The sequence below is a fragment of the Aedes albopictus genome, chromosome 1 (assembly GCF_035046485.1).
Source record: "Aedes albopictus strain Foshan chromosome 1, AalbF5, whole genome shotgun sequence".
NCBI lineage: Eukaryota > Metazoa > Arthropoda > Insecta > Diptera > Culicidae > Aedes > Aedes albopictus.
The window spans coordinates 220,895,361-220,910,237 of NC_085136.1; the positions used below are offsets into that span (position 1 = coordinate 220,895,361).

A 14,877-nucleotide genomic window follows, 5' to 3' on the forward strand; every position below is an offset into this window, starting at 1 on the left:
CCGCTTGACACAGTGCAGCCGGACTCGTTCAAACTGACGTCAGCACCTTTCTTTATTAAACATCCGACGGACAACAGATTAGCTTCTTACTCCGGGATGTACAACACCTGACTCAGGGTAACCTTCTTTACGAAACAACTCAGCTTGCACTCTCCTTCAACCGGGCATGTTCGACCATCAGCAATCACCACTTCACTTGATGTTCCTGCCTTTCACTCGCCCAGTTCCACGAATAAATTTCTGTTTGCGCAAATATGCCACTATACACCTGAGGCCACGATCCATTCTGGAATGGAATTCGTAACGATGGACGTGAATCGTCCTGCTTCTGGAGTTGTCTCCTTGGTTTATGCTGATCGGTGTTGACTTTCTTCGTCCCGTTTTTCCCTTTTAGCCGTCACGTTGCAATTCTTCTTCTTGTGTCCAGGTCTTTTGCAGTTGTGGTACAAAGTCGAATTGACTTTCTTCTGCATCCGGCACTCCACCTTCAAAGCTCGGTCGGAAGAACCTTCGCGTCCACGCTTCAGAACTTCAACGATTACCGTATGCTTCACAAGCTCCAGCGTAACTTCATCTACTCTGCGATAGTCGAGTGCAGCGATCAGCGTGCTGAATGACTTTGGTAATCTCCGTAGAACAATTATCACCTCCAACTCACGACCGAGATTTGCACCAGTCTTGGATAGTTTCTCGAACAAGCGTTCCATTTCATCAAAATGCTGCTCGACATCTCCGCCGTCCTCGTACCGCATCTCGCACAGCTGGTAAAACAGTCCAGCCTTCTCAGAAAGCGTAATCCGTTTATGGTGACGCTGCAGGTTCTCCCAGGCTTCTCTTGCAGAAGTAGTGCTCCGGATCAAAACGTGTTGCTTCTGTTCCACTAGCAGTCCGATGGTCGCCCTCGCTTTTTGATCACCAACTTTCCAAGCAGCAACTGCAGCAGCGTTTCCTGGATGTCCTTCCGTTGGCATGATTTCCACTGGTGGTTGTCGTTAGTCCACGAAACGCTACAAGTCCTGCCTCACCAGCAACAGCTCAACGGCAAACGTCCAGCTGTTCAGCTTCTCAACACCGAGGTGATCCATCATTAACTTTGCTGGACCAATAACCTCTTGACATAATACACGTCTGTTCGTAACGGGGTTAAAAAATGTTAATTTATTAACATATCTGTCGAATCCGCCGTTCATGATTTACGATAAATTTTCCTCCACGCGCGAAACCAGAATATATTCGGTGTAGACTTGGGTGCAGCTACCTGAAAAACGTGATCGTCCGCATCAACATACGTTCACAAACTGAGGAGTCGTTTCTGGTCTCGTGATCGCATAACCCGACCTGGCCTATTTGTCCGTCTATTCTTCGTCTTTACACATACACACACACATTCCCGCACTCGTAACTCCGACCCGTCGTTACTTGCCGATTACTGAGTTCGGAACAAGGTGGCGAGCTCTCCCCTGCGCGGCAACACACACGCACACACGCGCACGCATACTTCTAACGCCGTCGCAATTTGCCTGCCGACCACTGAGTTCGGAACGAGGAAACAGATGAGCTCTCGCCCGCGCGACAATCAGCAGCAACACACGCTTTCGTTTTGCATCCCTTTTCATTCCAGTCACACAAACACTCACAATCCGATGCGGTCTGGTAACTCGCTGCGCGAGCCGATCATCGTGTTCGGGCTAAGGCGATGGAGAGACGAACAGACACAAACACAAACTCATTCCGCATCTGACATGCACTTTTTAGCATGTGAATGCTCCGTCCGCTCTCTGGCAACGCAGAGAAGGAAGCACCGTTATGAATCAGGGATAGGTGCACTGAAACAAATGATTGGTTTCATTTCATTTATTTATTTTATTTTATTTTATTTTATTTTATTTTATTTTATTGATGCACAAGGGGGTCATAGGGCCAAGTCTCCAATGCAAGTCCGAGAACTTGCATTGTCCATAATACACCTTTGAATATGGGAGTAGGCATAGCAACCTCTTTAGCTCTGCGGCTTTTAAGTTTTGCGTGGCCTTAAGGATTGGGAAAGGTGGGAAATCGATGTGGTGTATTGAGCTGTAAGAGAATGTGTTGTTAGTTAAATGGTCAACGTAATTTACCTTTGGGTTGCTTGTTTGGGGTAAGCGTTTTGAACATACATACTGGTTTTGCTGCGTTGCTCTTTCCTATTTTCGTTCGATCGTGTTGTTTTTTGTGGTAGCTAGTTGTGATTAAATTTTGGTTATGTTCTTGGAATGCTGCTTCGTCCTCATCGTCATCTCCATCGAAATACGATAAGCCTATGTCATTTGCTGCCTGCTGTTTCTAGCAAATCGTCTTCGTAGTCCAACTTCACCATCTCCTGCTACAATCGCTTCGTCGCTTTCTTAAATTCGGATGTCATTACCAATGTCCTTCCAATTCCAACGGACATCCGTCCATATCTACCTCTTGTCTACCGCTCGATTTCCACGTGAAATAAGGTCTTTCAACTTTTTCCCGGGATTTTGTAGATGTAGTGCTTTATGCATGCTTCCTTTCCTGAGACTTCGGAGCACGTCTTAGACATGGCTGAGTACAAACAATGCTCATCTCCAGCGATATTTTTAACCAGCATCGCACCACCGTCGTACTGCATTACTTCCATTTTTCACTGCTATCCCTGCTTACTGCTATCACTCATGATTCTCAGATACATGAAAATATAAAAGAAATGTTAGTAGCGCTTTTGGTGATACTTTCACGACGGCCATTCAGAATGGTTCAACGGATGCAGATGCGAAGATCATCCCTGCTGACTAGCAGCGTTCATGAAACTCAGTTGAAGATGAAACTTAAAATATACGAACACGAAGAGCAACAAATAGACGAACGCGAATATTCTAAAAAAAAGAATGATCTTCCATCCGATCTTCAAGTGATCCTCACAAGCAGCATCTTTCGTTCAGGCACTTTTGAATGTCCGTATGCAACTTGTTCTCACATGAAATCTGCCTCGACCAAGTTGGCAGAACGCGCCCATACCCCTTTCTGAACCGAAGGGCAGGGTGGTTTCATTTCATTTATTTAATAATTATTTAATCCGTCTCATCTTATTCCCTACAATCACCCCCTCTCCTACTCTACTGATAAATGTGGTACAAAAACATATTCTTCAGCCTCTCTGGTTTCCTGATCGTCCTTTTCGGTCTCTCTTCGGGGCTACCTGGTGCATCTTCAGCTGGAGGTTCGGACTTGTTTTCGTCGGTACTTTGCTCACTAGATGCTGATGTGTTCTCTTCCAGAATACGTTCTTGCACGGCTCGTTTGACATCAGCCACATTTCTCGCATATTGCACCCCTTGCTCGCTCTGTATAACTACCTTTGCTCCTTGCCGTGTCAGCACTGTATACTTCTCGGTAGAAAAAGAAGCATCCGTCTTGTTTTTCTTGGGGACCAAAAGGACCACCTTATCACCGACCGCTATGTCAGACTCTTTGGCCCCACGTCGAATATCCGCATATCTCTTGCTAGTTAATTTCGCAACTGCATCCTGATCGCGTACGTCAGATCTATCCAACTCCTTGTTTAGCTTAGACTCCCATAAGGTTGGAAAGAAGCCACGGTATCGCCACCCAACCAATAACTCGAAAGGGGTTATACCTAGACGAGCATGTGGCTTGATAGTGTTATGTGCGTGTACGTAGGATTGCAATGACTCCTTCCAGCTGCAACCGTCCTGTTTTGCACCAGCCAGGGCTTTAATAATGCCCTGGTTTTGTCGCTCCACAGCGCCGTTCGACTGTGGATGCAGAGGTATGGATTTATTTACCTTGACGCCCTTCTCTTCCCAGTGTGTGATGAACTCGCTGCTCTGGAAGGGAGGGTCGTTGTCACTCTGGATCGTCAATGGTAAACCCCAGGTGAAGAAGATCCTGTTGAGCGCAATGTTAGTGCTCTTTGCATCCGTACCTTTCATTTCTACCGCAGCGATGTACCTTGAGTAGGTGTCGACCACGATTAGAAATTCCCCCGATCCGCAGCCTGGCACCGTGAGAAAGTCGATCTGCAATACTTGCCATGGCCCGTCCGGCAATGTTCGATTAGTTAGTGGAGTTGGGGGGTTCTTTCTAGAGATAGCCAAACATGTTGCACAGCCTTTGACAAAAGATTCAACGTCCCGGCTCATGTTAGGCCACCAAAAGTACTCCCTCATGATGCGCTTCATTGCCGCGCAACCTATGTGGCCTTGATGAGCTGAACTCATTATCTTCAAGCGGAGTTCAGTCGGAGCTACAATCCTGTCATCCTTGAAGATCGTCGATCCCAGCGAACGTAGGGACTTTGACTCGGCCTCGAATCTTCGGAGTTCTTCTGGCCAAACCCGAGATCCTATGGACATTTTTACTGCCGTGAGCTCCGTGTCCCGTTCAGAAGCCTCCTCTATGTCTTTCCAAGTTATGCTCATCATTCCGCCGTCCAGGGTGTAGAGAAGGTGTCTGTCATCATTTTCGTCGAAAGGTTCATCTTGACGAGTTTGAGCGATCAAGCGCGACAGAGCATCGGCTACATTCAAATGACCCGGTATGCGTTTTATAACGAAATCAAATGCTTGTAACCTTAAGGCCCAAGACTCGGCCCGAGTGACGGCTCGCTTACTTGATCGATGTCCCTCGCCGAATATAAATTCATTAGCTTCGGAGTCCGTGCGGATTACGAATGATTTCCCGGTCAAGTAAAACGCAAATCGTTCCACTCCCCACACGATCGCTAATGCCTCTCGCTGGGTCTGCGGGTACTTTCTTTCTGCCTGCGTAAGGGCCTTTGATGCGCATGAAATGATCCGGGGCGTTGCGTCTGGGTCGAACTGGACCAGTACGGCCCCCAAGCCCACGGGAGATGCGTCCACATAAAGTTCAGTTTCGTCATTGTGATTAAAATATCCCAACCTCGAAATCGACTTAAGCGCCTCATGCTTCAAGAACATGAACTCGTCTTCTTCTGCTCTGGACCAATAGAACGACTCGGATTTAGCTAGCTCCCTTAAGTTCTTGGTCTTGTCTGCTCGCATATAAATAAACCGCTCCGAAAAATTCATGAACCCAAGGAAACTCTTTACCTCATGCACGGTCTCTGGTCTACGGAATTCTTGAACTGCTCTTAATTTTTCATCCTCAACGCGAAGGCCTTCATCGGACATTGAAAATCCTACGAACTTAACCTTCTTCTGTCCAATCACACATTTGTCCATATTGATTCGTACGTTATGTTCTTGAAATCGTCGAAGCACCGCGTTCAGGTTTTCGTCGTGCTCCTCCTTCGTTTTTCCGTGTACAATTACATCATCCAGGTAGCTCTTTTGACCTCGGCATCCCGCAAGTACCTTTGTCTGCAACGCCTCCTGGAAAATATCAGGGGCATTGCAGAGGCCAAAGGGCAGTCGCTTAAAACGATAAGTAGCATCGCCAGCAAAAAAGTTCGTCAAGTGACGCGATTCTTCCGCAATTTCCACATGGAAGAAGGCTCTCGTCAAATCGATTGTGGAAAACCACTTTGCGCCGTGGAGATCCGAGAGAATTTCTTCCAATGTGGGCATCCTGAAGGGCGTACGAATGATGCACTTATTTGGCCCTCTTAGGTCTACCACCAGTCGAATGTCTTCTTTGCCCTTAGGCACAACCAACAACGAGGAGCAGAAGGACCTGTCCATAGAGTCCGTCACACGTTCGATTATTCCAGACGACAGGAGATCCCCTAGTCTCCGTGATGCTTCCGCTCGGAATGGCAAGGGGATATTCGTGAAAATGTTGCGGGAAGGCGGTTTGCTTTTATCGTATGTTAATACCACTGGGGGGAGATTAAACTTCGGGAACTCATCGATTGTTGCAACAGCCAGAATCTCACCGGGGAAACTGTCCCATGAGCTAATTGGTGATGTTGAGTTCCGGATTGGTACGCTGAGCCCGATTTGAAGAACACTATATCGCAGAGCTGTTTCTTTGCCTAACAGCGACCGGGCATTTTTTATGACGTAAAACTTCTCGAAGAAACAAGGCCGGTCCTCGGAAACAAATAACTCGGCAACGAACGTTCCAATAACATTGATCTCACCCGGGCTGGCATACGCTCGGAGTGGTTTGTCAGAGCCACTTGAGACGCAAAACAATTGCTGTTTGGAATGTTCGTCGCCCATGAGACTGGAGAAGATATTCTCGTCAATCGTATTGACTTCTGCGCCGGAATCGATTAAGAATACCACGGAAACGTTTGCAATACGTCCGAGAATGTTACCTTCCTGGTTCTCCGAGTCATAGCATCTGTTGATGGAATTTGACACTTGTGTCACACTCTGTAAATACATAATAAACATGTTATGAAACCCATTAGTAAAACGGTGAAACCCTCGCAAGCGTTGACCTCCCAAGCAATTTCTAAGTCTTATGTCAATTTAAAACCAAGACAATAAATCAATATATATATATATATATAGAAATTCTGTCATTTATTCGAATTCACTTTTGAACAGGTAGAATCAACATAGCGAAAAAAAGTTGCTGGTGAAAGGAATTTTGCTCTTTGGCATTTCCTATACTTCAGGTCGAATAATCACTTACAGTGTTTGTTTCCTCAGTCTCGTTTTCCTCCTTCGACACGAGAGCAATCTTCTTCGGTTTGATAGTGCTGTCTCCTTCGTCGCTGATCCGGCGCTTCGGTATGGCAGGGGATGGCATCGTATTACATGCCCTTTCGATGTGGCCTACAACCTGGCAATTGCGGCAAACTTTTGGGATAGCATGGCAGTTGTTCGGAGAATGAAAACGGCTTGTGCATCTCCAGCACGGAACGCCGTCGGTTCCTCGCTCTCCAGCAGCTCTTGTTTCGGTACGGCGACGGAAATTACTGTTACCTCGGAAGTTTTGCCAGTTTCCTCCTCGTCCTGGAAGACCGATATTCCTTCCTCGAAGCCCTCTGAATGATCCACCGTGATAGCTCGGACGCTGATAGTTTGGCTGTGGGTGTCCATGCGCAACAGCTGCGACCATCATCTCTGCAGCCGGCGGGTGGGTCTTTGCAAAAATTTCTTCGTTTTTCTTGTCCAACTCATACCCTTGAACTTTATCGATCAGCTCTGTCAAAGATCCTCCTTTCCTCAGTATCTTGCGACCAGCTTCGCGCACCTTGATGTTCAAAGCGTGCAATTGTATAACTTCGGCGACATTTTCCATTAGCTTCTCACCCTCGAAGTCGCACAATTTTGCCGCGGCAATCACTCGCTTCACGTATTTCGTGTCAGGTTCATCCGGGATCTGTGCCATCGTCCTCAATTTTTGACGCTGCATGAGGTTGTACTCACGAGATCCAAAGAAATCCTTCAATCGCCTCATCGCGTTCGAATATGGAGCGGTGGATGCATTCGGCACGGTTTGTGGAGGAGTTCCGTCCAAAACTTCCAGCAGCTTGGGGCCAGCCTTCACCTTCAATACGTTCATTTTCGTGCTTTCGTCGGTAACTCCAATCAGATCCATAGATGCTTCCAATAACTCCTTCCATGTCTCAAAAGTCTTGCGGTCAATATCATCTTCGGTTTCTGCCGGTTTACATTCCGGAATATTGAGCGACGCGACCGAGAGAGTGTTCATGGATGTCATGAGCAAGGAGCTACTTTGGCTACCCGAAAACTCCTCACGCATCGTCGAGTGCCTTGGCATTACTTCAGAGGATTCGTCCAATCGTGATTTTGATTCACGAAGCTTCTTGTTGTCAGCACGCATTTGCTTTAATTTTACGGCCAGTTCAGAACTTCGCTTCATCTGTGCTTCCAAGGCTTTTTCCAATTCCTTCTTGGTTGATCGGTTTGCGCTCCTAAAAAGATCGTACGTATGGAATGATGTTACTTTTCGATACCAACAGCGTTCTCTTTTTTTTTTTTTTTTAGCGCATGGATATTGTCGTTATAGTGAGTATCATGATATGGAGACAAACTTTTCGCAATTATAGCTTTATGCATTAAAATTTTAATTTAAAAGCACTGGGACACTCATCGCAGACATATTTTATCCAATACGAAAGTTTGTCCAGCACAGTGTGTACTTTCCTATGTCTGACAAAAGGGTTCTTGCAGGGGCTAACGAACGTACACAAGCGTCTATTTTAATGGCTTTCCCAAAAGCGCTAGGCTTCATCACACCAATACATTACGAACGTCCCTCCCAGGGGAGCAGGGAAAATTAAAGAGATATCTCTGAAACTAACGTCCCTCCCATGCGAGCATGGAGCTTAAAAAACTCTCTCAAGCGAAAAATCACACGCGCACAAGCGTTTATTCCACAAACACAGCAACATCTATGAAAAAGCTGTCGCAGGGGCTAACGCACGCGCTCGAGCGTCCATCTTTAAGGCCTTCCCAAGGGCGCCAGGTTTAAGCACACTAATCTATCACAGACGTCCCTCCCAGGGGAGCTTTGGATAATAAGGCTTTCTCGGAAGCTAAATCATATTACGCACACGAGCGCCTCTTTCACATACGCATCATAAGCGTTTTTTTATGAAGGTCTAAATTAGGAATGCTTTACAAGAAGCAAAAACTAAAATGTAACACGCGCGCAAGCGTCTCTTTGTTTTTTTTTTGTTTCAGCTTTTCCCAGAAACTGGACCAGCCTTCTCAGAGGCAAAATGGTTGACACGCTCAAGCGTCCGATTAATTTCTTAGAACTCCTTGAATATGCCATTTTTCAAACACGTGGAAATATATTGGACACTCACTAATTTTCACGAATAATTCTTATAAATTTCACTCAAAAAGTTACACTTTTTAAATAATTAGAAATTCTACTTCACACTTCCCACACAATATTTCCAAACATGCGCCATTTTGTAGCTAGGCTTATCCATGTAGTATTCCATTTTCTTGCCGACATAAAAAAAACACAATTTCGAATCATGCGCAGCTTGTCGTTTCTTACCAACTTTTTGATCACTAAACTTACTTTTTGGGAGCGCGGTTTGCGCCATTGTCGAATCCGCCGTTCATGATTTACGATAAATTTTCCTCCACGCGCGAAACCAGAATATATTCGGTGTAGACTTGGGTGCAGCTACCTGAAAAACGTGATCGTCCGCATCAACATACGTTCACAAACTGAGGAGTCGTTTCTGGTCTCGTGATCGCATAACCCGACCTGGCCTATTTGTCCGTCTATTCTTCGTCTTTACACATACACACACACATTCCCGCACTCGTAACTCCGACCCGTCGTTACTTGCCGATTACTGAGTTCGGAACAAGGTGGCGAGCTCTCCCCTGCGCGGCAACACACACGCACACACGCGCACGCATACTTCTAACGCCGTCGCAATTTGCCTGCCGACCACTGAGTTCGGAACGAGGAAACAGATGAGCTCTCGCCCGCGCGACAATCAGCAGCAACACACGCTTTCGTTTTGCATCCCTTTTCATTCCAGTCACACAAACACTCACAATCCGATGCGGTCTGGTAACTCGCTGCGCGAGCCGATCATCGTGTTCGGGCTAAGGCGATGGAGAGACGAACAGACACAAACACAAACTCATTCCGCATCTGACATGCACTTTTTAGCATGTGAATGCTCCGTCCGCTCTCTGGCAACGCAGAGAAGGAAGCACCGTTATGAATCAGGGATAGGTGCACTGAAACAAATGATTGGTTTCATTTCATTTATTTAATAATTATTTAATCCGTCTCATCTTATTCCCTACATCCGTTATTGAGCACAGCTTCCATCGCTATAACTCCACCGCTTGACACAGTGCAGCCGGACTCGTTCAAACTGACGTCAGCACCTTTCTTTATTAAACATCCGACGGACAACAGATTAGCTTCTTACTCCGGGATGTACAACACCTGACTCAGGGTAACCTTCTTTACGAAACAACTCAGCTTGCACTCTCCTTCAACCGGGCATGTTCGACCATCAGCAATCACCACTTCACTTGATGTTCCTGCCTTTCACTCGCCCAGTTCCACGAATAAATTTCTGTTTGCGCAAATATGCCACTATACACCTGAGGCCACGATCCATTCTGGAATGGAATTCGTAACGATGGACGTGAATCGTCCTGCTTCTGGAGTTGTCTCCTTGGTTTATGCTGATCGGTGTTGACTTTCTTCGTCCCGTTTTTCCCTTTTAGCCGTCACGTTGCAATTCTTCTTCTTGTGTCCAGGTCTTTTGCAGTTGTGGTACAAAGTCGAATTGACTTTCTTCTGCATCCGGCACTCCACCTTCAAAGCTCGGTCGGAAGAACCTTCGCGTCCACGCTTCAGAACTTCAACGATTACCGTATGCTTCACAAGCTCCAGCGTAACTTCATCTACTCTGCGATAGTCGAGTGCAGCGATCAGCGTGCTGAATGACTTTGGTAATCTCCGTAGAACAATTATCACCTCCAACTCACGACCGAGATTTGCACCAGTCTTGGATAGTTTCTCGAACAAGCGTTCCATTTCATCAAAATGCTGCTCGACATCTCCGCCGTCCTCGTACCGCATCTCGCACAGCTGGTAAAACAGTCCAGCCTTCTCAGAAAGCGTAATCCGTTTATGGTGACGCTGCAGGTTCTCCCAGGCTTCTCTTGCAGAAGTAGTGCTCCGGATCAAAACGTGTTGCTTCTGTTCCACTAGCAGTCCGATGGTCGCCCTCGCTTTTTGATCACCAACTTTCCAAGCAGCAACTGCAGCAGCGTTTCCTGGATGTCCTTCCGTTGGCATGATTTCCACTGGTGGTTGTCGTTAGTCCACGAAACGCTACAAGTCCTGCCTCACCAGCAACAGCTCAACGGCAAACGTCCAGCTGTTCAGCTTCTCAACACCGAGGTGATCCATCATTAACTTTGCTGGACCAATAACCTCTTGACATAATACACGTCTGTTCGTAACGGGGTTAAAAAATGTTAATTTATTAACATATCATCTGTTGCTATTCTTATGTTGCTTCGATTGCATATTGATCCGCAACAGGGACACTAAAGAAGCTGGCAGGAATAAGCTGTGTAGGAGATATGGAGGTGAAGGCCATAAGGCACAAGGCTGCAGGATTTCTCCCAAGTGTTTGATTTGTTCCGAGTAATTAGCGAGCAGCAAGCACCCAACGGGAGGCCCAAAATGCCTCTCTTTCATACGAGCTACAGCTACAGTGCAGGTTTCGCAGCTGAATCTAAAACACTGTAACGGAGCACAGCAACTGTTGCTAAAAGTGGCTACTCGGGAGGAGGGGGGTCTGAGATGGCCAAATTTTGGTCTACGTGTTTTATGAACAGCCCTTTACTGAATACCCGCCGGCAACGGCAATGACAAATAGCAGCGATATGGACGACGGGTAAAAGCTCCGTCTAGAAGATGGTGTCTACTACCTACGAGGGCTTCGTGGTCGCCAAAGTGAATGGGTTCTTCTTCTGTAGCTGTTATGCGTCACCACGGTGGTCGATCGAGCAGTTTACGCAGATGCTGGACTGTAAGATGACCATGTGGACAGGGCAAAGGCCGATTGTAATAGTGTGTGACTTCAATGCCTGGGCCGTAGAATGAGGAAGTCGTTGTACAAACCAGCGGGGTCAGATACTGCTAGCAGCACTGACTGGATATGCGAATTGTCGACCTGGATTACGTTGGTACCAAGAGTACATTTAATCGGAACGGTGCGGAGTCGACTTATTTTTTTTTTTTTTTTTTTTTTATAGAATGAGGAAACCTGTTGGTTAGCAACACCGTAGGAAAACCACATTCTGCACTACCTGACCTTGCTCCGCGGCACGCCCGTTAGGGATTACTTCGTAGAGGAGGGGGGGGACTGTGCTTTCGCACTCTCGCTCATCTGTCAGCCATCACACTCGGCATATCTCTAGGGGGCCAACTCGACTAACTGTTGGTCGGCCCGCCATTTCCTTTGGAGGTGGAGCACGATTGTGGATACCGTGTTCGACACGACATTCCACTCGTCCACCCCCGTACACATCCTCTCAATAATGTTATCGGGAGTAGTATCCCTGCCGCATACCTCTAACATGCTCGACCTCTGCTCCGCAAAACGCGGGCACTCGAAGAGTACATGTTCCGCCGTCTCCGCCCTGTTTGCACACTCCGGGCATGAGGGTGAGTTTGCATGCCCGAACCTGTGCAGGTACCACCTAAAGCACCCATGGCCCGACAGAAATTGTGTCAGGTGAAAGTTCACTTCGCCATGGGGTCTACACGTCCACCGGGACACGCTCGGTATGAGCCTGTGTGTCCACCTACCCTTTGTTGAAGAGTCCCAGACTCTTTGCCATTTCACCATAGACGAAGTTCTGGCGTTTCGTCGCGCGCCTCTCGTACCTCTTTCATCGTAGCACTCAACATCCTCGGCCAACACCAGTGCTATCGGCATCATGCCCGCTAACACGCATACCGCGTCTTTCGAGACAGTCCGGTATGCACTGGCCACCCTGAGGCACATCAGCCTATGTACACTCTCCAGTCGGTCAACATTCCTCTGCAGCTTGAGCGCGTTCGACCATGCGGCGGCGCCATACCGTAGTATGGACACCGCGACTGACGCGAGCAGCTTCCGCTTACTCGAGACAACTGCCGAACTGTTTGACATCATCCTAGACAATGCCATAACCGCTACACTCGCCCTCTTACAAGCATACTCGACATGACTACTGAAGCTCAACTTGTCGTCGACCATGACTCCAAGGAGCTTCAGTGAGCGACAGGACTCGATCGAGCACCCGCCCGTGGTGACCACTGCCTGCTGTGCAGACTGGCGGTTGTTCACCACCACCACCTCTGTCTTGTGGTGTGCGAGTGTCAGTTGCCTCGACCTCATCCAGCCCTCCACTATGTCAATCGCATGCGCTGCCGTCAATTCCACCTCTTCGAGCGACTCACCGTATACCACCAGGGTAATGTCGTCGGCGAAGCCAACCAACTTTACTCCCGGTGGTAGTGCTAGCCTCAGTACTCCATCATATGCCGCGTTCCACAGTACCGGACCCAAGATGGATCCTTGCGGTACACCTGCAGTGACATTGTACTGTTTTTGGCCTTCCTCGGTGTCGTAAATCAGCACCCTGTTCTGGAAGTAACTACCCAGAATACGCCTTAGGCCAGCCGGGACCCCTAAGCGAGATATGGCGCTCTCTATGGCGGCCCAGCTTACACTATTGAAGGCGTTTCTAACGTCTAGCGTTACGATCGCGCAGTACCGTATGCCTCTCCTCTTTTTCTGCAGCGCAATTTCGGCCAATCCAGTCACCGACCTAATGGCATCCACTGTCGATCTACCTTTGCGAAACCCGTACTGGCTGTCTGATAGCCCCGCGTTGTCCGACCTCTCGGTATAGACCAATAACCTTGACAGAATGATCCGCTCCAGGAGTTTCCCGGCCGTGTCCAGGAGGCAAATTGGTCTATAAGCCGACGGGTCGCCTGGTGGCTTCCCGTGCTTGGGCAGTAGAACCAACCTTTGCCTTTTCCACCTCTCCGGAAACTCGCCTCTATCCAAGCATCTCTGCATAGCCGATCTGATCATGTCAGGGCTAGCCTCGATGGCCGCTTTGATAGCCACCGTCGGAATGCCATCCGGGCCCGGGGCCTTGTTCAGCTTAAGTGATTTCGCAATTGCGGCTAACTCCTCGTTCGTCACTGGGGGAACCTCACTCGGACCAGGATGGTCTTGTGGTGTGGGTGCCCATGGTCTCACCTCGTGGTGCGGGAACAACGTTTCCACGATCCTCTGCAGCATCGCGGGAGAGCGTTCCGGTGGTGCAGATGTGCCTTTCGTTTTGCACATGACTACGCGGTACGCATCACCCCAGGGGGTTGTGTTGGCCGTCTGACAGAGATCGTTGAAGCACGCCCGCTTACGCGCCTTGATCTCTTTGTTCAGTGACAACTTTGCCGCCCTGTATGCCGCCTCTCGTTCCGCTCTCGACTCGTCGGTCCGGGCTCTCTGCATCCTTCTCCTTGCCCTGTGGCAAGATGCACGGAGCTCCGCGATTTCTTGACACCACCAGTACACCGGTCTTCGTCCATTCCTGGGTATGGATCGCCTCGGCATTGCCGCGTCACACGCTCGTCTCAAGGTACCAACTAGACCGTCGCTAGACAAGTAGTCTGTATTCTGCTCCATGAGCATCCGCTCCACAAATGCCGGCTTATCGAAACTCGAGGTTAGCCATCCTCGGTGAGTGTCGCTTATCCTCGACTGCTGCCGTCTACCGCCCTGTTCGATACTGTATCGAATCGCCAGGTGATCACTATGCGTGTACCCGTTATCAACTCTCCAGTCTGAGCTAGGGTTAAGCCCTGGGCTCCAGAAGGTCACATCAATGATGGACTCCGCACCGTTTCTGCTAAAAGTGCTTACACTGCCGACATTCGCGATCTCAACGTTCAATCCCGCCATAGCTTCGAGTAGAGCCCAACCTCTCTCGTTCGTAGAGCGACTGCCCCACTCGACCGCCCACGCGTTAAAGTCCCCACCGATGACCAAGGGGCTCAGTCCAGCTAGAGCGCTTGACAGCGAATCTAGCATGGACGAGAACTGACCTATCGGCCACCTAGGTGGGGCATAGCAGCTGCAGTAGTAGACTCCGCCGATCTTTGCGATCGCGAAGCCCTCGCACGTCGTGGAGATTATCTCCTGGACCGGGTACCGACCGGTCGTACAGATCGCCGCTTTCTTGGCCTTATCCGCAACCCAGTTCCCGTTATTGGGGGGGATGCGATATGGGTCCGAAAGAAGCGCGATGTCTATACTCGACTCCGAGGCGGATTGCCACAACAGCTGCTGCGCGGCTTCACAGTGATTCAGGTTCAACTGTGTGACTTGCGTCATTTTCGGCCGTTACGTCCACTTATGCTTGGGCACTTAGGCCCACC

At 48.6% G+C, this 14,877-nt stretch overlaps 1 protein-coding gene across 6 annotated transcripts in view; it reads right to left on the reverse strand.

Moving 5' to 3' along the window:
• Window positions 1-14,877, reverse strand: part of LOC109400030 (uncharacterized) — a 1,200,131-nt gene that overhangs the window by 155,241 nt on the left and 1,030,013 nt on the right. Inside the window, exons 2-3 of one of the 6 annotated variants that reach the window (XM_062846294.1) lie at window positions 6,592-7,840; window positions 1,108-6,326 (exon numbers count right to left, since the gene is read on the reverse strand). The exons of the other annotated variants lie outside the window; for them this stretch is intronic. Of the exons in view, the coding sequence (XP_062702278.1) occupies window positions 3,120-6,326; window positions 6,592-7,788 (4,404 nt within the window). The 5' untranslated portion in view covers window positions 7,789-7,840 and the 3' untranslated portion in view covers window positions 1,108-3,119. Of the gene's footprint in view, window positions 1-1,107; window positions 6,327-6,591; window positions 7,841-14,877 lie in introns of those variants that run through there. 6 annotated transcript variants of the gene reach the window in all.